The following is a 24,166-nucleotide window of genomic DNA, read 5'->3' as shown; positions in this document are numbered from 1 at the left end:
CTGCTCCTCTCTTTCCTGGCAGCTTCAAGGGCCCTGAACTGGGCACCAACAACTTGCTGAAAGGGGTGATGAGGGTGAACAACAAAAACCTGCCTTCACCAGACTTTGATCTGAGGAATAAAATAATGCCCCCAAGGCCACCTCTTCCCGGAGAAGCCCCGTGGATTTGGTGCATGGAGGAGCATCCCCTGTGCACCCTGCGAGCTGGCCAAACCCCGAGCCTCCCTCTGGCACCTCTCGACTGATGCAGGATTTGGCAGGGGGAGAAAACATTGGTGAGGCTCTTTGCGCAAACAGGACCTGGTAGAAACCTGAAGTAGAAACCTAGGAGGCTGGAGAGCCAGCCTGGCAAAGAGAAATACAGCACAGGCGACCGTGTACCGTGGCAGGAGCTGCCTGAACTTGTGCCAAAGGAGAGATCCGAGACCTCAGGGATATTCACCGAAGGCTGGGTGATATCACCTCTCCACATGAGGATGCAGGGGGAAAAAAAACAAAAAAAAAAAAAAAAAACAAAAAAAAAAACCCCAAACCTTTCCTCAAGCCAGGCTTTACCCCATAACTCCTGTCCCAGAACGACGTCTGTGGCAGCACAAAGAAATGACATGTGAGGATGTTGCAGCTTGACCCAAGGTTTGACACCCCTAAGGGAGGAGAAAGGCTTCACCCCAGCCTGGGAGAGCTCTGCAAGGGTGTCGGGGCTGCAGCGGGAACCCCTGGGGAGGAGGGGAGGCGATGTGACCCCCGGGGACCAGCCGCTGCGTGGGAGGGACTGGCTCACGCCACAGCCGCTGCGGGAAACCAACGGCCGGGGAAGAGGAGCCGGGAAGCACGGGGCGAAGCCTCTGAGCACCACCCGGGCTGATCCTGTGCTGGGGGAAGGTGGGATGCCTGTCTCCCCCCAACGCCAGGGTCTGCCTGCCTGGGGGTCGTCCCCCCCCCCGCAGCACGGAACCTTTTCCCTCATCACCCACCCTGTCCCCTCGCCGGGCCAGGGAAACGGCGCTGGCCTTTGTACAAGGTGCTGATGTCAGGCACGTCCTGTCGCCATGGCATATGGCACATGAATCATGCACAAAGCTGTGGAATTAATTATTCATCCAAACAAAAGACCCAACACTTTACTAATTGTCCTGGAAGGGTAGAGTGGGGGAAGGGGGTGGGAGGTGGGACAGACATCAGGTTGGAGATGGGCACCGTTCATGAGAGGAAAAGAAGGGAAGAAGAAAAAAAGTCTTGTCTGGTGTGATCAAAGCATTTCTCTACTTTCAGACTTGGGGTTGTCTTTTTACTGCTTTATCCTATAGGAGAACACTCCTTGCGACGGCTCTGTTAGAATAATCGTGTCAGGATGCTGCCCTTGTGCTCTGATTTAATGCTTGTTCTCCAAAGCTCATGTCCAGTTGCTCAGGCTTCCTTGCCTGGATGCGCACTGCATTCCTTGGTTAGGAAAACACCGGTGCCAGCACGGAGGGAAGAGCCTGTTCCCAGCCTGGGTGTGCACGTGTACACATGTGTCCTCTTGCACATGTATGGAGTGCCAGACACGCTGCTGGGGGCCGGCGCCCCAAACCACGAGGCAGTGCAGCATGTGAATATGCCCACACAGAGCTGCTGCCAGTGCCTGTTCAAGGACTCCCCCCCACATCCCCCATCTCTGGATCTCCAAGATCAAAAAGACCACCTAAGACCCGCAGAACTTGGCTTGCACGAGGTGCACTAAATACCGGAGGGCAGAGCATCCTCGCCTCTGCAATGGGGGAGCTCAGGGGAATTGCGAAAAGGGCAGCAGGCACTTTCCAGGACAGTCATCCCAAAATCCAGGCAGCACCACAACAAGCAACAAACCAACCCCCACCCTCCTCATCCTCACGCTGCAACCCTGCAGCATGGAGGGAAGCAGCCTCCTAGGAACCACCCTCTCCTGCCACAGAAGAAAATTAGGGTATGGGTGTGCGAGGCCAGGCCCGTGACTGCCGCTTGCCTTTGCAGGGAGAAGACTTTGGGTTTTGGGCCAGCCATCCAGGCTTGGAGAGCCAGGCTTTCCTCTGCCAGCACAGGCTTGTGACCGTCCTGTCAGTGCTGGGTTTGCTAAGTGCACAGCAGGCACCGCCAGGGACCATTCATTCCTGCCTTCCTTTGGCCACGCTCCACCCCACAAAATCCCTTAATGAAAACCACAGTGCCTAAGGGCTTCACAAAAGGCATCCAGGTGTAGTGGCTGTTATTAAACCCTCCGAAAAAGCCCTGATGCCAGCTCTTCCTTTTAGCGAGCCCAGTGTATTTATGCTGGTTGTACAGCAGCTGCTTCCCCAGCTCCTGAGAAGCACAACTTCACAAGGGCCTTTTGATTTCCATTTTGATTTTTTTTTTTCCCATTGTTAGAAGTTTTCCCCCACCCCTTCACCTCTCACGTAACATGTTATTGTATTACCGCTGCAACTGCTATAAAAAAAGCCGGCACGGTGCTATGATGCTCAGGCATTGGAGTGTGAGAAGCACACACCCACCTGGAGATTTGCAGAGGGAGTTTAACCCTTCTTTTTCCATGGGCACCTTCAAATATGGTGTAGGACAATGCAAGCTGGTATAGGGTCCCTGTTCTCTACTCGTTAGACTAATGGCACACGGGGAGCAGGGAGCTGATGCTCCAGCCGCTGATGGTTGAAGCTCCTTCAACCTCACCCTCTGAGGAGCACCAATTAAGAGGTCACGAAGCTCCCGCTGCCCTTTCTGACCATTTCTGAGCAGTTTTCCCTGGTTTTGGTCCAGGACAGGCTGCATCAAGCAGGTCACGAGTCCAGCTTCAGCACCCAGACAGCTCTGGTTCATGCATGGGCAAGGTGAGCATCCCCATGCCCCAGGGAAAACACAGACATTCCCCACCCTGGCTCTGCCTCAGAATGAGTGAAGGTATTTTATGCACGATTTCAGATAAAAATATTTTTAGCTGGGGGAGAACAGACTGTTTTTTTCAGGAAGCAATGATGATTTGGAAACCACAGGTTATAAACAGAGAGGATTTACAAATGTGACTATTCGTTCCCCAGTGGAAGCTTTAGCATCAGGGAGTTTTAGGTGGGCGTTGATTTCCACTGAGATTAAAAAATCTGGATTTATTGACACAAGACACGAACACCAGTTGAACCCAAGTCCGTGCCATCCATTCCTACACAGGGTCCCAGGAGGCTGCTCACGGCAGTAGCCTCTCGTTAGGCTAATTTACACCAGGGAGAACATGCTCAGGATATCCCACTGCCCATGGAAACCCCAACGCAGCGTCTGGGGCCATGATGCCACCTGCATTAAGCAACTCTCCCATCAAATATGTGGCAAAAAGTAAGTCCAGAAAGGAAGAATAATACCCTGTGTCACCCATGGAGGGACAAGGGACAGCAAGCGTGATGCTGGGTCCCTCTGGGACCACTGGGGATCATCCCGGGGTGGGTCCTGCTCACGTGGATATCCTCCCTGGTCCATCCCCATGGGGTGCATCAGCACCCCAAACCAGTCAGCACATCCCAAGGCGAGCGGTATCTTACACCTCTGACGCTTACACCATCCCCTCCACCACAGCCACTCCCTCTTGCTAAGCTGCAACAAGATCCCAACGACCATTAATTCTCCCCAGCTTGACAGTCTCTGTCCAGACACTCACATATTAATCAAGCGTAAAGTTTTAGCCCACAAAGAGGATCCTGAATCTGCCGGTCACCCGCATACATCCCCCGTGCAGTCTTCACCACCCGCCTTATGCAACCGACACGGTGTGAACCACCAAGTGCAAACCCTCTCCCACAAGCTGTTTGCAAGTCATTTGCCAGCCGAGGATTATTTGCTGAAGAAATTTGCCAATAATTCAGCAGATCAAACAAGCGAGAGTTTCTTGCAAGGGAGGCGCAACCGTGGTGCGGAAGAACAGCAGCTTCGTCATCACCGCACGGCAAAAGCCAGAGGTGAACAGCACAGATGAGCCCACGACCTGGTCCAGCTGATCCCCCCAGTGACCCAATCCTCCCCCAAAACTGGTCCAGGATGAAAATCTGTGAGTCAGGTCCTCCATCCATCATACAACAGGCTTTGCCCAGAAAGCCCGGTATGCCCACGCCAGCGGGCAGCGGCACTGCTGGAGCAAAGCCGGCACGTAACCGGGCATTTCTTGGAGGACGTTTCATCCTGCTGAAGCAAACATCAGGATGCAAGGGGGGCGGGTGGTGGTGAAGCAGACCCCAGAGGGGGACCCGGGCACCTCCCCGCAGGGCAGCCGGCAGGGCACTAACAACTTTATGGACAATTGATTCCCTGGCACGGGGCCCGGCACGGCGCTGGAGGAGCCGGCGAGGCTTTTGCAAGTGAGTAATTGCCGAGCGCTGACTCAGCACCGGCTCGGTTACAGTCAGCTCACCCGGAGCCACGGGGAGAGGTCCGTGGTGAACCCCCCCCCCCCCCCTCCTTCCCAGCCCAGTCCTTCCCCTTGGCCTGGGCATCCTTTGGAGCCCCGGCCAGGAGACGGCCGATGGGCATTTCCCAGCCACCCGGCTGCTTTCTGCACACTCAGCCCAGCGCTGCAGCTGCACAGCGAGGCTGAAACACCCCCACCTTGTTGCTACCAGTGTCCCACTCTGTCCCCAGAGATGTGACACGCTTTGCCCGGCCGCTCTCCCCGCAGCGGCAAGCCCCCCTGGCCACAGAGCTCTCCCCTGACAGTCACTTTGCAGATGCAGAAGAGCCAGCAGCATCCTGTGCGATGGCTGCACCGCCTGTATCAGCCTGTTTGCTGCCCACCGCGAAGCATCACCCCAAAACCAGCACACCGGGACACCTTCACAGGCAGACACAATCCCACCCTCCAGCAAGGCCATCCAGGTCTGCATTGAGTCAAAGGCATCAAAGCATTCTGCAGCACCTTCTCCTCAGGCCTTCTCTCAAGCACAGTCTCAACCTGCACCTCTCCAACCATGGACAAGCAGCACCCATTACCACGTCCCTGGTAGCACCAGGCTCAGCATCCCCCTTCCTCCTCCGAACACCCAAATGGGTGTCACATCCCATGCGGTGCCACCACCCTGCAAGCCAAGAGCCAGGACTGTGCAGCAAACAAGTGGGGAAACACCTCAAGTATCTCACCTAACTCCTGTGCCCCAGTTTCCCAGCCAGCCCTGCAGCTCCTCTGCACCCAGCAGAGCTCATGAAGTGCTCGGAGATCCACAAGCACCATCTGTTTTTACACATCAAACCAGTTCCTCTGAACGTGGCGCTTCCACCAGCACACAAAAAGAAATGGCCACAAGCCAGGCACCCATCCCCGGGGTTCCTCAGTGTCTGCAGGCACCCACCTCCCCTTCACACAGCCCAGGGGGGCCACCCCTGGTGGCTTCTGCTCAAGCCAGTCTAGCACGAGCCCAAACGTCCCTGCTCGTTTCTATGTCACCAGCACAGCCCGTCACACCGCAAGCAGGACTCAAATCTGGGCCACATCCCTGGCAGGTGACACCACCAGTGACACAACCAGCACCCGTGAGGTTCTGTGTGCTACCACCCCCAGCATCACGGCTGCACCCTGGGACGCTGAGCAAGCAGCACCTGGGAGCCCAGTCCCACCCAGACCTCATTCCCAAATTCCCAGCACCGGGCCAAGGCTGGAAAGTACTTGGGAAGGCAAGAGAAGAGATTTTCTCCCTCCCCACATAGGGTTTGACCAAAATCTCTGCCAGACCATGTCCAGTTGCTTATCAGGCCACGTTCCTACCTCACCCCATGCCCAGATGGGTGACAGATGCCAGCTGAGAAAAGCTAGACATGGTGCCCTCAGCTCCAGCCCTCCTCACCCCATGGGGAACCTTGTCCCACCATCAGCTGCCCACCACAGCAAAGCCAATGCAGGAGCCTCCAGCACAGGCAACCATCCTCTCCCCCCTCCCTCATTGGAATGAAGAAACACCACCAACAGCAGCAAACCAGGGCTTTACCCTGCATCCTGGAGCTCACATCCCCACCGGGACGAGTCCCCATGCTCAGTTGCCCAACCCCACCAATAGCCCCGTGCCGCGTGACTCACCCGCTGAGGACCACAATGAAGTCCATGACATTCCAGCCGTTGCGCAGGTATGAGCCCTTGTGGAAAACAAACCCCAGAGCCACGATCTTAATCCCAGCCTCGAAGCAGAAAATCCCGATGAAGTAGGGCTCCGTCTTCTCCTGCCAGAGGGGAAACAGTGACACAGTGAGGGGGGGGACACTGGGCAAACACGGCGCCAGCCATTTCACACTGACCCAACTTATATCCCATCCCACTTTCCCCAGCCCCATCCTCTCCTTTGGGAGCTTTCCCAGCCCTTCCTCAGCCAGTATCAACCTTGGAAATAAAAAAAGGGTGGCTAGTCCCCCTTCCCTACCCCACTTTTTAAGGGGCTTAAATCTTCCTGAACCCTTTCCATAGAGGTGGAGTATGTGACAGCAGTCCCAAGAAGGCTGGAGGAGCTGGTCCCAGAGGAAACCTCCTGCCCTACCACCCTGAAACCAGAAGTTATCTGGTAGTACATGGTGTCTCCCCTTGGTCGATGCCCCTGCTCACCCGCCAGACCCCCTGACACAGGGCAGAGGGGGACAGACACGGGATACTTACTAATCTCCGTGACATGGGCGTCTTGTCATCCTCGGGGAGGTGTTGCTCGAGGGCCAGCACGATGCAGTTGGCTATGATGGTCGCCAGGATCATGTACTCGAAGGGAGTGGAGGAGAGTTAAGGAGCAGAGAAGAGGTGGATGATGTCCCTGACCCTGCCCACCCTTCGTTTCACCTGCGCATTAGCCACCACCACCACTTTCCCCGCAGCAACACGCACGCACCGAGCCCAGCTTTCACCTTCCATGGTGGGTGATGCCCACCATGGTGCTGTTTGGAAATGAAGCGGGGTGACAAAAGGACCAAAAGGCCCTGAGACCTTCCTCACTAGAGACCTGCTGAGACTCATTACCTCCTCCCCCAGTTCATGGGACGTTAACCAACGGCCTTTGCTGGGCTGTGAACACTCTTGGTGGAGACATGCTGCTCGTGGTGGGAGCCCAGAAGAAGGACAGTCAGGTTCTAACCAGGCTGGGCTTCATCTGGAAGAGGGTTTGGCATGGTCCCTGGCAGCATCAGGGAGGCTCTCCCTGGTGTTGCATGCTGGTGGCCAGGCCTTGCACGTCCCTGCATGCCATGGCCCTGCATGCCATGGTGCCTTCTCTCTTCCATCACGAGGCAGCAGTAGATGGGGGTTGGAGGGGGCTTGTCACAGGCTTTCAGCAGCCGTGGTCCTACAGCATCATCCCCATGGGAAGGACCACCCGCACGGCCTGAGCACAGGGCATCCCGCGCAGGTCCTGAGGATCCAACCGGGATCAGCCCACCCTGTGCCCCGTGTTGGCAAGGTGGACGTGCCCTGGGAACCGAGGGGCCCCTGCCAAGCACCCTGTGGGTGGCAGGATGAGCCCAGGCACCGCGGCGAGCTGCAGAGCACTGGGCTGAGACCCTCGCAACTCAAGACAACTGATGGTGCCTGGGTCTGAGCTTCAGTTCAAGGAGGGTGGAAACTCCCTATGGAGGCATCCCAGCTGAGCCATGCTTCAGCGAGACCCCAGTGGGTAGCGGCACCTTATCAGCAGGATCTGGTTGGACCCTTAGGAGCATCCTAAATCCTACAGCCGTGTCTAGGGCTTACACACCCTTTTCTGGGAGCGACCCCGCACCAGGACAAGTGGCAACAGATGCTGGCATCTGAGGACCTGAGTGAGTGGGGAGGCGGAGGAAAGGGCAGGCTGATGCCCAGGAGAACACCCCAAACTCAGCTCCCTCCTGCTTTTTGATTCACAGGGGCCGCTGGGAGCGAGGTGGGGGTGTGGAGCTCCCTCCTCCTGCCTGGCCCACTGCCAAGCCCCAAAAGCAAAGCACTTCCAAGCAACAGGACGGCCACATCTTTCTGACTTCCCGTCCGTCTTTACCACATCTTTGCAATAAAAGCCCTGCTGTCCTCAATAACAAAACGAGGTGAGATTCATCAACAGGCAGCACACCCCTTCTCCGCTCCCCCCATGCCAAAACCCCACAGCTGTATTACTGTCACCACCAGCGTCAGCAGCCGCCCCAGGACGAGACAGCCACCTTCCTGAGGCTGTGGAAAGGGGGTGCAGTTTGCCCGTAATGAAATCATCCGTGCTTCCACCATCCCAAGCCGAAACTGGGAGCAGCCCCTCAGATGAGCACTTCCCCACCACAGCGGGTTTCTCTAGACCCAGTTTGCACCGCCCAGGCCAGGAGGTGCCAAACGCCCCCAGGAAAAGGGATGATTTTCTCTTTTGCAACTTTGCTTTTTGGCCGCCGAAGCCGCTGACTACAGCAAGATGTTTTAAACCAGTGGCCCTGAGCCCACGGGCAAGCAAAGACATCCCAGTGCTGGCCGCGAGCACGGGAAACTGGAAACCATGGAGTGACCTCGATGGCAGCAACCCCGGCGGCAGCAACCCCACGCACACAGGCAAGGTGGGAGTGGGGCCGGGCACCAGAGCAGGTCCCTGGAGAAGTGGCCAGGAGGGCCAGCCAAGGAGAGCCTGCAGGAGCTGGGGTGTATTTGTCCCAGTAGGGAGAAGAGCCAGGAAAGATTCAGCCAAGGCATTTAAAAGGCCACTCAGTGAAATTAATGGTTGCTAAGTTAAAGGCAAACCAAAAGAGAGACCACTGCAGAGCTCACTGCTGTGGGCTTGGACCTCAGTGCCAGCCGGGCACAAATCATGAGCAGCTCCCTGGGCTCAGGGGGGGAGACCAGACCCCAAAAGTTTTCCTTCGAGGCTTAACACAGGTGAGGATATCATCGCATGGCTCCTGCAAAAGCCACGGACTTTCCCTGCTTCACACTTCAGCCGATACGCAGACTGCAGCACTTGGCCCCAAGCCACCGGCCTATTTGGGGTCTTTTTGTTTCATTTTCCTGAAAGTCTGCAAGCAATTAGCACAGGCTTAAAAGAAAACAGCGTGTTAGTGGGGCGGTGCAGCCAGCTCCCCAGGCGCTAGGCACAATTGCCTAGATGAGAAGTGTGGGAACGGCGCGGCGAGTCCGTCTGTCCGCCCCAGCACGCCCAACCCCACCGAGCATCCCGCGCTCCTCCTCACCGCGTCGGGCATCTACCACCACCTTCCCTCCCTCCTGCAGCCGCCAATCCCACGGGGGAAACACCCAGGTGGGAAAAACCCAACTTCTCCAAGGCCAGCAGCATGGGAACCCTGCCTGGCAGTGACAGGGGGGCTCAGGACCACCTCTAATGGACCCAGATCACCCCTATTATTTCCTTGGTGGCTCCAACATCTGGCTCAACAGCACAAGGAGAGTGCACATCTATCACAGCCCCAGCACGGGACGGCGTCCCCATTCCACCTCCAGCGAGCACGTGGGTCAGCAAATACCGAGTCTAAGGGAAACAGAGCAATCGCTGCCCTAAGCGATGACTTAAGCACAAGGTCACTGCCAAAAGTGACTTTCCAAACCCCGCTGGCCCAGTTTTCCAAGGACCTGAGCCTGGGTTATCACGTCTGGAGCTGGGCGAGAGCTACAAGGCATCAACCCCACAGAAACAAGCCTCCGTAGCTCCAGCTGTGCCAGGTTTTGAGAGGCCAAGGGTAAGAAAACCTTTCCTAAGGGACAGCAGGAACATCTGGCTGAACTGGGGGGAAATTTTATCACATTTCGCTTCTGCCAAGCAAGCATCCTCCCAGCTCAGGGCCAGAGCCCACCAGACAATGCGCTATCACTCCTTTGTTGCCTCTCTCATTAGATGTCTAATTACACAACCTTCCAGCCGCCCAAACCGCAGAGTAGCACTTGCCTCCCTCCAAGCCCGGTAATGAAAGCCCATCTTCCTCAAGCCTTCTCCTCCTCCTTCGTCTGGCTTCTCCTGGAGGATCATTAGGGAGCCGATAAAAATAGGTTTTCTTATTGATTTATCTCCTTTACCCAACGCTCTCTCCCCTGCACCGTTGACTTGTTTCCTTAGCAACTTGGCCGATCCCAGTTCACGCCACACCTGCAGTTCCACACCTCCCTCCCGGTGCATTTGAGTTGGGAAAGGTGCCCCCAGGCCATGTGGACCCCCCCACACACCCATGCCCCAGCTCACCTGGAGCAGCCACTGATGGATAACCCTCCATGCCTGGAGCTGGAGCTCCTTGGTGGAGCTGGCAGGGAATACCAGGGAGATGTCCAACCAACCACCGGTGGATCCTGGTTTCCAGCTGTGACCACCCTCCTCTTCACCTCCCTCTCCAACCGGGAGCCAAAACCAGCCCATCCAGAACATCTATGTTGCTAAAGCAGGCAGTGCGCTCAACTCCAAGCCCTGAAGATGGATTTATGGTGCTGATGGCACATGGATGCAACCTCCCAAAGAGGCTGGGTGCGAGATAAATCCCTCCCCGGATGTGGGCAAGGGCTGGGAGCTGCAGAAAGTCCCCCTCCATCTCTCCAGTGACCGTGCCTTCTCCCCACTCCTGGGCAGGCAGGTGGGCAAGGAGCAGAAGATCCAGAGGAGTGAGGCCACGTGGGCATCTCCAGAAGGCCTCCTGGGGAAGCCTACCTCAGAGCACCAGCAAGAAGGGCAGAAACGATTTAACTTCTCATCCTGCCTGCATCACCCGTCCAACATCTCCTAGAAACTCAAGTCCCCATTTCCCACCGCTCCCCGGGCTTCCCTCAGGACCTGCTGCACCAAGGGGCTTTCCCTGCTCCCTGGGTGCCAATGAGAGGGAGCATCAGTTCCTACAGCTGGGGAGTTCATCTTGCTGGTCCCAACCCCACCACTGCTGCCTGCCCTACACAGACATGGTGTGATGAGAAGACAGACCCATCTCTTCAACACCTCCACCCCTAGGATGCCCTGACCCCTCTCCTCTCAGCTCCACACCGCAGCAGGAAAGCAAGCACCTCCTCTCCAAGCCTGTTTTCCAAAAGAAACCCAAAACGCCAAATGGAGCAAAGACCGCGAGTTGTCCCAATTCAACTCTGGGGTTCCCCAGCCCTACAGCACCACGAGGACATGGGGGATCTTCCCCCAGCAGGTGAGGCTATCCAGTGCCCTCAAGCATCTGTTGAGCCATGACCTCTTGGGGCTGTCCCCGTCCCCATCCCCACATTCCACCATCCAGCACTCTCGGCTCACCCGTGTTTTGCTGGGGTTGACAGAGGGTGATGTCTGGAGGGACAAGTTGCCGACAGACCCCAAATCCTCCCCACCACGCCCTGAACGTGAGCCAGCCCCCGCTGTGCCCGCTGCGCACAGCAAAACGGGCTCAGGACAGCAAGCGTGGGCCTGGGGTCACGCTTGTGTCTCTGCACAGCTCGCGGGGAGCACCCAGGCAAGGTGCTCAGCCTGCTTAAATCTCACTGCACGGACGGGCCTCAAACTGGGGACCAGCCCGCTTGCTTTCTGCAGCATAGGTGTTGCCGCTTTCGACTCCAAAACGTGGCGGGGTCTGGTCTCCATCAGGGGCTAAACCAAAGGCGGTGTCAGCCAGGAGCTGCCGTGGGGATGTGGGGTGCCTGCCTGCCTGCCATGTGCAAACAGCTCCACGGAGAAGTGTCTCCTTCTCCCCCACCTCACCCTGTGCTTAAAAACTGGAAATCAAATATCTCTCTCTCCACCTTTCTTTTTTTTTTTTTTTTTAAACAAAAAAGAACCACATCATGTGATTTTCCTGCCTTAACATCAGTTTTTTAACTTTGGTTGCCACAGCAACAGGATGCAACTTGGCGTCACCATGACAACAGCTGCCTCTGTTTAAATTCACCATCTGACAGGCAGCCTCGCTCTCCCCAGCTGTCAAAAAGATGGACCTGCCATTACACCTACTCGCCCCTCCCCAAAAAGAAAAAAAACCACCACATTTTAAAATCTGATGAATGAAGGGCACAGAAAACAGCCTCAGAAGGAAAAAAAAAAAAAAAAAAAAGAGATGTTCTTGGATAGCGCAAGGAGGGAGTTGCCCAAGGATGGCACGACATGGTGTAGCTCTTCCCAGGGGGGAGGTGAGACCCGCCAAAATCTTGGCTGGGCAAAAGCAAAGGTGCAGAAGATGCTTGCCCAGGTGGTACCTAACGCTGCCAGGGTCCCCGAGGGGCAGTGCCCACGCAGCATCAGAGATGCCCGGATCAAAGTGGGAGCCATCGTGAGCACAACAGTCCAGGTCTGCATCCTACGGAGCAAAACCCCCATGCGTGTTGGACCGGGGATGCGCACTGGGGCTTTGCAGACACCCCAGCTGCTCTTGGCCAGCCCAACACCAGATTTAGCCCTCAGAGGGGCTGAGATAGGAGAAATCCCTCACTTGGGGGGAACAGCAAAGCCCCGGAGGACTGATGGACACCCCTCTCCCCTGCCAAACCAGAGGGACAGGTACAGCCGCCGGTGTGCGCCTGCAGTCGGGGGCTGTCCTTGGGGACAGAGCCAGAGCCACACAATGTCATCTGGCCTTTCTGAGGCAGGAGAGGGATCTTATCCAGGTCAAATGTGATTAAGCGGAATGAAGAACGGAGCAGATATAGATGAGCTGCAGCCCATCTCATGTGCTAACTGAATTGCAGCTTTCCAGGCAGCCAAACAAATGAAATCAGGGCTAAAGGCCTGGCCATCAGCTGGAAGAGAGCAGGCAGGACGAGGCTGTGTTTCTGAAGGAGAAGAGTAGATGTTCCTACAGCCAAAACAGCAGCTGCCTCACCTTTTGGGTACGACCAGTATAAAGAGCAGCTCCAGTGGAGGTAAGGCGCTGGGCTTTCCAGCGAGGAACTCTGCAAAGACTTGTCTCCCCACAGTGCTGCATCCCAATTCCAGTTTCTCGTATTTCTCCTTCTTCCCCTCCATGCATCATCCCTATTTACACTGGGAAGCCAAACTGCAGAGGCTGCTGGTTATAATTATACAGTTACCCAGCAGATATACAGGCCTGAATCACCAGTTATTTTTAGCCCTATTACCTAGTCAACTGGAGCTGGATGAAGAAGAGCCTCCACTCCTCCCCGCGCTCCACCCCAGCCCCCTTGGCTTTCCTCAGCGCCGTGCCCGTTCCAACCCGCAGCACTGGGAACTGGCCACCTCCCTCCCAAGGCCAGCAGCTCTCACTGACTGTGGCCAAGATCCAACGCTCACCTCCCCACACCACCCTCGCCCAGGAGCGATGCCACGGGCTCCAGGCCAGGCAGCTGAGATGCTCACACGTTTTCCCTGGCCCTACCAAAAGGCACCGGCTGCGCGTGCCAGGCTACAACTACAAGGATGGGAACAACTTGCCTGGCCAACCTCACCAAACTCATCACCAAAAAGCCTTGCCCAGCCCCAAGCCCTCGAGAGCTCAAGCATTGAGGAGGAGCTCTGGGGTGGAGGAGTTTCTTAGAAAGAGATGGCAGCCAGGCGAGGGACAGCCGGGGATCTCAGCTCCTGCACCTGGAGCTCACCCGTTCCTAGCACTTACACAGGGATATGTCACTTACTTCTGGGGGGAAAAAAAAAAAAAAAAAAAAAATATATATATATATATATATATATATATATATAAATAAAATGAGCCCATCTCCCTCATGCATTGCAAATTCCAGGAAAGAATAATGCTGGGGAGTTTGTACCGTGTGGTGGTGAAGCTCTAGTCTCTAGGAGACAGCGGCTGCCTGGAGATGAGACATCACGCCGGCACGGGACCCCGGCCCACGCGGGGAGCGCCGGGCCAGCGGCAGCACCCCAGCTCCTTCTTGCTTTAAATGAAAGCCGAAGGGGCGAGGGCCCTCCCACACCGCGCTGAAAAAACACATGAATAATTTGGCATATTCTGGAAAAGCAGGCAGGCTGGCCTGGCCGCTGCCCTGCAGGGCTCCGAGCTGAGCTGCCGCGTCCCCATCCTCGCTACCACACCGGTGCTCCTGCAGCCACCCACCCAGCTGGGTGCTGGCACCAGGGGCAGATTTAGGGAATTATTCACACCCCTCCCCATCCCCCCCAAGCTGCCCCTCCTGCCCGTAAGAAGCTCTACCTGACGTGTCGGAGCTACAAAGGGGCTATTTCCCCAGGGATGCTCAGCGGGGTGGGTGACCTGTCCTGCAGCCCCGCGTCTCGCCGGAGGGTTTCCCCGAGGTACCTGTTGCACCAAAGCGTTGCTGCTTGGCACTGGGGCAAGCTCTCCCGCACCCGCCAAAGGAGCCGGCAAGTTAACCAACAAGTTGCAGGGAGAGAAAGCAGCAGCAGCAAGAGCTGCATGTAATCACCACTGCAGAAAACGGCACGGGGAGGGACCTAAAGCCAAAGCGTGGCCACGCTGAAGTTTTCAGGCTCGGCTCCTCGGTTTGGGGCAAAGCCCAAAAGGGGTTTTAGGGAGCTGCAGGGTGCTGAGCACAGGTTGATGGGGAGCTATGTGCTGCGGTGCTGGGCACCGGCCACGGCACCCGGGGGCACCTGCAAGGAGGGTGGGAGGGGAGAGAAGCACACGGAGGTGTATGAAAGGGTGGGGGAGTAGGGGAAGGAGCGGGGGGATCTGCACCCTCCACCCAAGCTCCTGGGATAAACCACGGTCCCCCGCGCCAGCCCCTCAAGGGGCCGTGGGGCACAGTCAGAGGTTTTCAGCATCTTCCCCTCTGCTGCAGGGAGGGGGAAGCCAGTTCCCAGAGTTGCCGGGGGGAGCCGGGGGCTGCGGGGTGAGGATGGCTGTGCCCCTGCCAGGTATGAGCAGCAGCAAAGCGGGGTACACGCCGGCTGGCGCATGAGGGGACAAAGCCGCCACTCACTCAGCAGGGACTGGAGATTTGTGGGTTCCCGGGAATCCATCCCCAATGGGATGGGTGGCTCCGAGTGGGGTGGCAAAACTCCAGCAAGACATTGAGACACGGAGGAAAGGCCTCAAACCCCCCCTGCCCACCCACCCCCCTCACAGCTACACGCGCACAGAGCATCCTAAAGCATGCAGAGTAAAACCGGGATCAGAGGCACCCCTCCTTGCTAGCATGGGGGCTTCCAAATCCAAGCCTGAGGGGGGGGCCGGGAGGGGGGTGCTCCTCATGGGGAGAAGGGGCTCAGCTCCCCGCCAGGCACCGAGCAGAGCACGGGAGGGGAAGCAGCAACAGGGCGAGGAGAGCATCCCTAGGGGACGGGGCACCCCTCTCCGCACGCCGAAGGAGAGCAGAAGGCAGTCGCTTACCTGCCGGCTACTGCCACACGCACGTGTCCTGGGTGGCCACCAAGGCAAATCCGGGGAGCAAAGGGGGCGGGGGGGGGGCTCGCAGAGGGGCGCAGAAAGGATATGGCCAGTCGATAAGCTTCTTGGCGTATTTCCTGACTATGTTCTCTTCCCCAAAGAGGAAGAGCGATCTGTTGACGGTGAAGCAGTTCTGTCGGACGGGGATGGGGTTGTACAGAGCCATAGTCCGGGCTCTCTGCGCTTTGGTTTGCTTGAAGGCTCCTGGGGTCCCTCCCGCAGGGGCAGGAGGTCCTTGCCGGCTCCGGTTCTGGTCGGAGCCCCCATCTCCGGAGCCCAGCCTGCCGGCCACCGCCTCCCCAAAGCGAGCCATCCTGGAAGAAAACACACAGGTGAGCCGAAACAGCACCACCGAGGCAGCGGGGTGGGGGGAGATTGGGGGGGGGGGGGGGGAAGAAGAGGGAGGGGGGTTGCGGGGCGCAGTCCCAACCACAGCCCCCTCCTCCTCCTCTCCGGGTGATGCTCAGTTCCGTCTCTCCTCCATCCCTTTGGGGGAGCAGGGACCAGCATGGAGAAGGAGAGGCAGCAGCGCGCGGCACCGGCTCAGCCTCCGGCACGGCATGGTGGGCAGCTGGCTGCCTCCGGGCCCCCCCCCCCGCCCCCCCCCCCCCCCCAACAGCCTCACGGGCAGCGGGGAGGGCAGGGAGCCGTCCTTCGTGCTCGGCGGAGGCTGCAGCAGCTCAGTCCCTAGGCACCTTCCGCCACAAAGCAAGGGGTTAAACCCAGCCCCATCTTTCCCACTGCTGGCTCTGCCTGCAAAGCCCAAACCAGCATCTTTTAACCACCACCCCCCACCACCCCCCCCCCCCCCCAATTCGAGCCTGGGGACTGCCTGCCGGCAGAGATCAGGCAGGGAAAGGGCTGGGATCCAAGTCCTTCCATCCGCCCCGTCGCAAAAGGAAGACGCAGTTTGGTACAGCACCCAGCGCAGCGGCGGAGGGGAGGCCGGGGGAACAGGTTGCAGCGTGGTCCAGCCTAGTTGGAGCCAAGTGTCCAACTCCCTCCTCCAGACTCCATCTTCAGCAGCCTGCCGGAGCCCGGCCACCCATCCGCTGGCTCCCCCGGGGCAGCGGGGAGGGACGGCAGGCAGAGTGTGTCCCCCCCCCCTCCCCAGGCAGGCACCTGCGGTGGGCAGGGATGCTCAGCCTTTAGCTGCCAGGGCAGGAGCGCGCAAAGGCGACGCCGGCTTCCCGCAAGAGCCGGGCCACGAAATTAAAAGGCTGCCGCGCCTCTGCAGCTCAGGGACAGCTTGCTTTAATGAAGTCAGTGGCAACACACGCGCACACAAGCGCGCACACACGCACACGCACGCCCGGCTCGCTCCCTCGCTCCATCCAGTGCATTCTGTTGGCAAGCACGGGAGCTGCCGCAAAGGAGGAAAAAAAAAAAAAAAAATATTCAGAGGCAAAGGGAGGGGAAACAAAGGCAATCGGGGAGCCCCCACCTTGCAAGAAACACACATGCACCCCAGCCCAGCTGCAGAGGACTTTCCAGCACATGGGTGCTCCTAGGTGAGTGGCTAAATTGGGGGGCAGGGGTGGTAAAAGGGGGCTCTGCCTCCCCCCCAGCCTGCAGGCTCACCCCACCTCAGCCCGCACTGAGCATCTCTCCAGCCACATGCACCGTCCCCCCCATCCCTGGGAAACTTGGAGGCTGCCGGCTCCCCGCTGGAGCTGCCGCGATGCCAGCGGCTGCCCGGGGAGAGCCCTCCCGCTCACTTGCATACAGATCAGCCTCCTCAGCACACACACACACACACACACACACACACACACACACCCCCAGCGTTTTCTTTTTGATATTTGATGTTGGCCAGAAGAAGCAGCAGCTCATCGGAGAGGTGTAAACAACCCAGTCTGGATGTGTCTCTGCAGCAGCTGCCACGGAGGGGGGGGCCGGGGCCAGTCTGGGCTCTGACCCCACTCCCCCCAGTCATCCCACTGCAGGCAGAGGACTGGAGACATTGCCGGTGCTATGCCCTCACCTCTGAAGCCATGCGGGTGCCAAGGTCACCCAGGGATGCTCAGGGTTCCCTGGGCTGGGCTGTGCCCTGCTGCGGGGGGTGGGGGGAGTGCTGCCTGCCCACCCACCTTTGGGGAACCCGCTCTGCCCTCCTGGCACACACAGGGGACTCCCGGCTCCCCCGGGGGTGTCCCCAATATCCTCCCTACCCAACGGGCAGGGCACCAGCCTCACTGCTCAGCACCCCCTGCGACCTGTTCACACGCAGGATTCCCCCCACCCCTCCCGTTCAACCCCGAGTCCAAAGGGCTCCCGGGGCCTTCAGCACTTGATACCCAACCCTTCCTGGAGGAAGGGAACCGACAGCTCCAGCCAGCATCACAAAGCACCCCGCATCCCTGTGGTGCTCTTCCTCCATCCACCCCACCACCAGCAGCAACCTGCTCTGCAAACAGTGGCTGCTGCCCTGTCCCCCACATCTGCTGTTGTGAAGCCAGGAGCACTTGTGGCAGCTCAACAACAACAACAAAAAAAAAAAAAAAAAAAAAAAAAAATCAAGCCCTTAATCACATAAATCATTAACTCATTTGGTCAAGGGCTGCTCTCTTGGTGCAGCCTGGCAGCACCTCACCACAGACTTCCCCATCCTGCAGGAACAACCGAGACCCAACAGCCACAGGGCTCGCTTTTTGGCCCAGGCTCTCACGGGTGCATTGCCAGGAACCCCTGGGCTGACTGAGCAAGGAAGAGGAAGGATCAGGCCCTCCTCAGCAAGGTAACAGAGGAATGTTTGCAAAAAAAAGGTTGTGAGATCATTCCCCCAGCCTCAGCCAGACACCGAGAGCCCACCAGCTCACCACGATGACCATCTGCTGCATCCCTACCTGACTTCGCTCTTCCAATTAGCCTTATAACAGGGGTGGGTGTAATTGGGGGGTTTCAGCAAGCCCCCCAGCTACGTCACCACCACAGTCCAGTACCGAGTGGAGCCAGGGTGGGCAGATCCCTCCCAAAATGCTTCCCAGGCCACTGCCCACCCCCAGCGCAAGCCAGCTTGACCCTGCGCTTTCGTTCCACTCACAACAAGGCAGCGAGGAGGCCACGCCAGCTACCAACTCATTACAGTCCCTTCGATTCATTCCAGGCAAGACGCTGCCCTAAACGAATCAATTATGCTTTGTGGCTCATCCCCCTTTGCCTCCTCCTCCTCCTCCTCCCCACCACCAGCGCAGCATCAGGAGCGATGCCGCTCTTCCCACCTTTCAACCCTTTAAGCTGCTGTTAATTAAGCCCAAGGCTGGGCCGATTGCCAGGAGCAGCTCCTCAGCCCTGAAGAGCTCCCCTGCCGACCCCCCCCCCCCTGCCCCCCCAGCCCTCTCCCATCCCCCTGAGCCTGCAGGCAAGCCTCCACCCACCCAGCCTAAACGCTCAGGCTGGTACCAGGAGGATGAGGAAGGCTGGACCCAGCTCTCCCCCTTCATCCCCTACCCAGCTCAGAAGCACCATGCCTGCCTCGCCGCTCCCGAGCGGTGCAAGAGGCCGAGGAGAAGGCAGACATCGTTCCTCCTGTCCCCTCGAAGCAGGGGTGCACTCCTTACCTGGACACTTCTGCTGGGACAGCCGGCTGTCCCCTGTGCCCCCCGGGTTCGCTCTCGCCTCTACTCTACATTCAGCTGCAGCTGCAGAGCGGAGCACAGGATGACCCCGCTGGGAGCCTCTCTCCCGCTCAGACGGTGCTAAAGGATGGGATATTTATGAGAAAGCAGCTCCTTAAGAGAAGATTGAAAGCAAAAAAAAAAAAAAAAAAAGAAAGAAAAAAAAGAAAAAGAAAAAAGTCCCTGGTTATGCCAAGAGATGCAGGCTCGGTTTCCAAGGATGTTTATTGCCGTTCTCGTCTTGACCCTCACCCCAGCACGCTGGGATCGGTGAGTCAGGGAGAAGCGTGGCTGATGCCCGCATGATTCAACATGGCACAGAGATTCAGAGCCAGCTATGTGGGGTTGTTTGGGTATTTTTTTTGTGAATGAAGGAAATCCAAGAAGACAGGGCAACAGCGGGTGCCAGGACAGGAAAGCGCTCGGGATGCGCTTGGCTTTTAGAGACCGGCTAACCCCCCCACACACACACTGATACTGCCATCCAAGCCTCCTCCTTGCTTTTTTCCTTGCTTTTTTTCCTCTCTCCCAGCCATGCCACGACCCCTGCGCGGCAGACCATCACCGGAGAGGCTGGGCCACCCCCCCCCCCCCCACCCCCAGGGGAGGACCGAGCCCCCCCCATCACCCCCGCCGCAGGGATGCAGCCGGGGCCGCCGCCGCTCCGGCATTGCCATCTAGCGGCCGCTGCCCCCCCCCCGCACCCCCCGCCGCCCATCCCACCCTCCGGCACCAACGGGGCTCGGCTTTACTTCCCCCGGCTGCAGCCAGAGCAAGGCGGGGGGGGATCCAAGCCGAGCCCCCTCCCTGCCTTTGCCCCTTTGCCAGCCCTTCCCGCCTTGAAGCAGATGCAAAGCTCCCCCCCCCCCCCCCCCGTGCAGTTATTGCACCCCTTTGCACAGCTCTCCTCTCCGGGTACGGGCAATAATGTTAAAAGCATCCTCTGCCGAGCCCCGGGGTTGCTCGGAAAGCCGGAGGCTGCTCCTCATCTCGCCCAGGCAGGGTCTGGAGGGGGGGGGGGACAGGCTCTCCCTCCTTGGCTGATACTCCCAGGAGATCTGATGGGCCACACTCATATCAGAAAGTGGCTTTTGGCGTCCTGATTTGATTTTCTTTTTCAAATATGGTTTTAGCTATGCTGAGAGAATAAAAAATAAAATAAAACTAAAAAAAAAAAAAAAAAAAAAGGATAATCTACAGTGCTCTGGCCAAATTTCAAACTGGGACTGGGTAGCTGTGACTCAAACATGTTTATAACCAGGCAGGAATGGAAGTTTTTTTTTTTTTTTTTCCCCAGGAACAGATTCATTACCTGCTGGATTAGGAAGAGATGTTTTCCCCATTTGCAAAGGGGAAGCCTTGCCAAGCCGAGCACCTCTGCAGCAGGGAGGCAGAGCCCCCGGGCTAGTGTGGCTCACCCATGGACACCCGGGATGTGGGTGGAGAAGCACCAAGAAGTTCCAGGACGGCACCTCCGGAGGAGGGTACCACACCGGTGTCTGCCTGATGTTCACCCGTGCAGATGTTAGCAGCTGTGGCACGGGCCACACAGCAGCCCTGGTGGCATTTCTCCTTCCAACAAAGCCCCAGGCTGGGCATAAGGGCCTCGGCTACGTTGCAGAGATGCTGCACTGCCTTGCAGCAAGGCAACTCCCACCCAAGCCAGGGCAAGTGTTTCCTCTCTGCTGTCTGCTCACTCTTTTTGATAACAACACTGCCCGAATCACGGTGTTTCCCCCAGGAGCTGCCCACCACGCCGGGACCTGCCATCCCTGCCACTAACAGCAGAGACGAGCAGCATCTTCTTGCCAAACTGCCAGGACACCCTCTCAACACAGATCCAAAGGGCTGACTTCTCGGGGTCAGCACCGTAATTTATTCACCGAGAAGTTAGACGGCTGGAAGACTAGCGAAAGCTAGAAAAATTCACGCCGAGCTCTAAACTATGCATCCAGATTTAAGCAACTGCCACTATTCCACCAAACTCCTCCCGGTCATTCGGCAGAAGGAGCCACACCAGGTGTCACACAGCAGCAGTGACAGAAAAGCTTTAAACTGCTTTAAATTGAAAGTGTAATTTGCTGCGTGCTGCTGTAAAACATACCCATATACACAAATACTTCTGGGTTTAATTACCAAGACCTACAAGTCCAACATCCAGTCTTGGCATCTTTAAAATCAGTGAGATATCAATATTGTAAAGACCTCTTTCCTGCGATGGAGGAATAACTCTCTGGAAATGGGGATTTTGGTTGCTATATCCCCCCCCCCTCAACAAGCTCTCACCAGTGGGAGTGCAAGTGATGGAGATGCAGAAGGAACAGCATCATATCTGCTCTCATCCAGCCTTTCCTCGCCAGCAGCCCCTTCCCAAGACGTGAGATGCAGCACTCCTCGCACTCCCACCCCAGCAGTCCCTTTTTCTGACCTCTCTGCAAGTGTTTGCCTAAGGGAATCCATCCCTAATCCAGGTGTTTTTTAAAACACCTGCCAGTTCTCAACAAAATGCCACACAAACAGGAGGGTAACACCCAGCTGGTCCTCCCACTCGCACTTCCCAAACCCACAACATCCCACCGCATCCCAGCAGGACCCCCCAGTGTCTCCCAGGGTGAGATGCCAGAGCTGATTGCGTGCATCAGCTGTGGTTTTTTCAGAGAGATCCGAGCAGAGCCTGGAGGGAAACCCGTGAGCCTCCATCCCTTTCCCTCCTCCCCTCGCTGCACGCATGCAGGTGCTTCCCAGTGGCTGATCTGTTGTGACATCCATCTGTGCAAGCAAAGAAGAGGCACGCTAAAGGTGTCTCCACAAGTCAGGCGGGATGTCACAACAGGGATCAGGCACCGCGTATATAATCTGCTTTTTGTGCTCTTCAGCACAGGCCAGGCATGCCAAGATCCCAGAACCACAGCCCAGTACCAGGTCCTGCTCAGGCGGCCTGAGCCCAGGGTCTCGCCACCACTCACAGTGCTCTGGCATCACAAACCCCTCAAGCTAAACTCCTCGCATACCTCCTGAAGCCAACAAAAGTGCCCAAATACACCACAGAGCCTTGAAGTTGGATGTTCCCCCCACACTGTGACGCTGTGGGATTGGAGCAACTCGTACATCAGAGCTACCGATAAAATAGAAGGATGCTGCATCTTGAATCAAAGGGGGGGTTCAGCACCCAAATGATCGCGGGCTGAAAAAGCTGGGAGAGGTTTAAAGGGCAGCTGAGAAACCTCCAGTCCTGTGCATTTATGGGGACGCAGTAGGGCTGTGCATCCAGGCCTGCAAAACTCACGGGAGCTCGTTTTGGTGCTTGGTCTCGCTCTGTCACCACAAAGCTGAGGTGCCTGCGCTTACCCACCTCCCTACGGGCTGCTCAGGTCTTTGTACGCTCCAAAAAGCCCAAACCCAAACCAGCAGCCACCTCCACAGCCGTGTATGGACCAAACAACCACAAGAGTCTTGCTGACAGCTCAGGCAGGGGCTGGCAAGGCTCTCTCCCCCCAGAACCATCGCAGCCGAGGGACAGAGTCGCTTTGCCCCAGTCCTGGCCGCAGAGATGCTCTGCAGGAGGGAAGCATCCTCTGTTCTGCCACTGCCTGGTCTCCTGTTTCCTACCAAAACGTCCCGCACTGAGTGTTTCCGACAACCACAGCACTCCTTGGGCTAACTGCCTTAGGCTGGGAGGCTTCGCGGCTCAGCTGAAGAGGCCTGAAATAATCACCCATTAATAAATTGCCTGGAGTGCCCTGCTGCTTTATTTAGCCTTGCAAGTCGGGCTCCAATTAGCATTTGCAGCCGCATCCCAGCTGCTCCGGGCAGGCGCACAGTAATCCCACCTCCTGGAGAACAGCTATCCATCTTCCCCTGCTTTTCCATCAAATTAAAGTGAATTTCCATCCCCACTTCCTCTCCCCTCAGTCGAGCCGTGGAGCATCCCAGCCCCACACTAACCAAGCTGGCAGCAGGTGAGATATAACCTCTCCATCTTCCTCCATCTCAGCTGGGTGCAGTTTTGGGCATTGCACTTCCAGAGAAGCTGACTCGAGAGGATCCAATGGGGGAAAAAAAAAAAAAAATATGGCGATTGGATATTTAAGAGTGACTGTGCAGAAAGCATCGGGGCTGGGCAGCATGGATAAGAGGAGATCAAGGACAGGAGGGAGGGAAGGAGCACAGGCCAGGGGGATATTCCCTTTCAAAGCCCTGCAAGCACAGGGCTCAAAGGGGCAGATCCTGCCACAGCCAAACACTGAGCTGCCAGGCTTTATGCATGCGTAGGAACAGGGAGACTGAGCTCAGAAAAGCCATCCCCAGGGCCAGCTGTAGACAGTCAACAAGGGAAAGCTTATTTCTAGCCTGCCAAAGGGTTGGAGAGAGGTTTTTAAAAGCATTTTTTTCGACCTCTGCACTACCCAAAGCAAAAGAAATCATTTAACCTTCTCCATCAGCATCCTCGCGACCCCTTTGGTGCAGCAGCGTTTGCTCCTGCCAAAGCCAGCAGGAGATCTTCTCCTCCCTCTTTGCCCCCACAAAAAGCAGGTCCATGCCCAAGGACCATCCTGTGCTTTCTCTGATCCTCTGCCTGCCCTGCAAGGCTCAAGTCAGACAAACACAGCAACCACAGTCCCGGCAAGAGGGATGGTGGAGGAATCTCCCGCCTTTGGGCTGCAAATACCCCCAGCAATAAAAAGAAAGCTGGGCCAGAAACCCACCAACTCCATCCCCAGTCTAATGAAGCCAAACAGACAGGCTCGGCTTTCTCAGAAGCAACCTGCTAGCAAACAGGGTGGCTTCAATAAAATCACGTTGTCAGGACAAGAGCCAGGAGAAGATGGAGCTGTTGAAAAATTTTTCCGGCAAGTCTGAACTTACACTGAGCAGCTGATGCTCAAGACAGCCAGAGAAGCCCCATCCCTGGCGTGCAGCCAGGACGGAGATGCTGCTTCCGTCTTCCAAACCTGTGAAAGAGAAAAGGCCAAAGAGCAAAACCCCTCTCCGAAAGCTACTCAGTGCTGGGAGGTGCGAAAAAACCGTCCCCCCTTGCTGCGGCAACAGGCAGTCATCAGCTCGACAGCCTCTGTGAAGGCAAACACCCTCGCCCATCCCCGGGAAAGCACGGCTGAGCGCGTCTTGTGCAATTCCTCAATGGGAAAAAGTTCATTGAAGAATTTTTAGGCTTATTTCCACTTGAGCAAATGCACAGGGAAGACAGTTATGGCATGTGAGCTGCAGCAGGAAAAAACAAATGACCCCTGTGAAGCTCCTCTCACAACAAATAAAAAGGACTCATGGCTCGT

The 24,166-nt window shown here is 57.1% G+C and overlaps 1 protein-coding gene across 20 annotated transcripts in view; it reads right to left on the bottom strand.

Annotated features, from left to right (window-relative positions):
* Positions 1-24,166, bottom strand: part of CACNA1E (calcium voltage-gated channel subunit alpha1 E) — a 139,966-nt gene that overhangs the window by 81,770 nt on the left and 34,030 nt on the right. For 16 of the 20 annotated variants that reach the window (XM_042806126.1, XM_042806173.1, XM_042806140.1 and 13 more), the window contains 3 exons: positions 15,306-15,572; positions 6,626-6,731; positions 6,059-6,198 (listed from right to left, as the gene is read on the bottom strand). In XM_042806126.1, coding sequence (XP_042662060.1) covers positions 6,059-6,198; positions 6,626-6,731; positions 15,306-15,572 — 513 coding nt within the window. Of the gene's footprint in view, positions 1-6,058; positions 6,199-6,625; positions 6,732-15,305; positions 15,573-15,883; positions 15,943-16,180; positions 16,498-18,818; positions 18,982-24,166 lie in introns of those variants that run through there. The other 4 variants (XM_042806210.1, XM_042806194.1, XM_042806201.1 and 1 more) reach the window with 4 other exon arrangements.

This window comes from Tyto alba, unplaced genomic scaffold, assembly GCF_018691265.1.
Source record: "Tyto alba isolate M040663 unplaced genomic scaffold, T.alba_DEE_v4.0 Super-Scaffold_1000006, whole genome shotgun sequence".
Lineage (NCBI taxonomy): Eukaryota > Metazoa > Chordata > Aves > Strigiformes > Tytonidae > Tyto > Tyto alba.
This window is presented reverse-complemented; position numbering and strand designations above follow the sequence as displayed.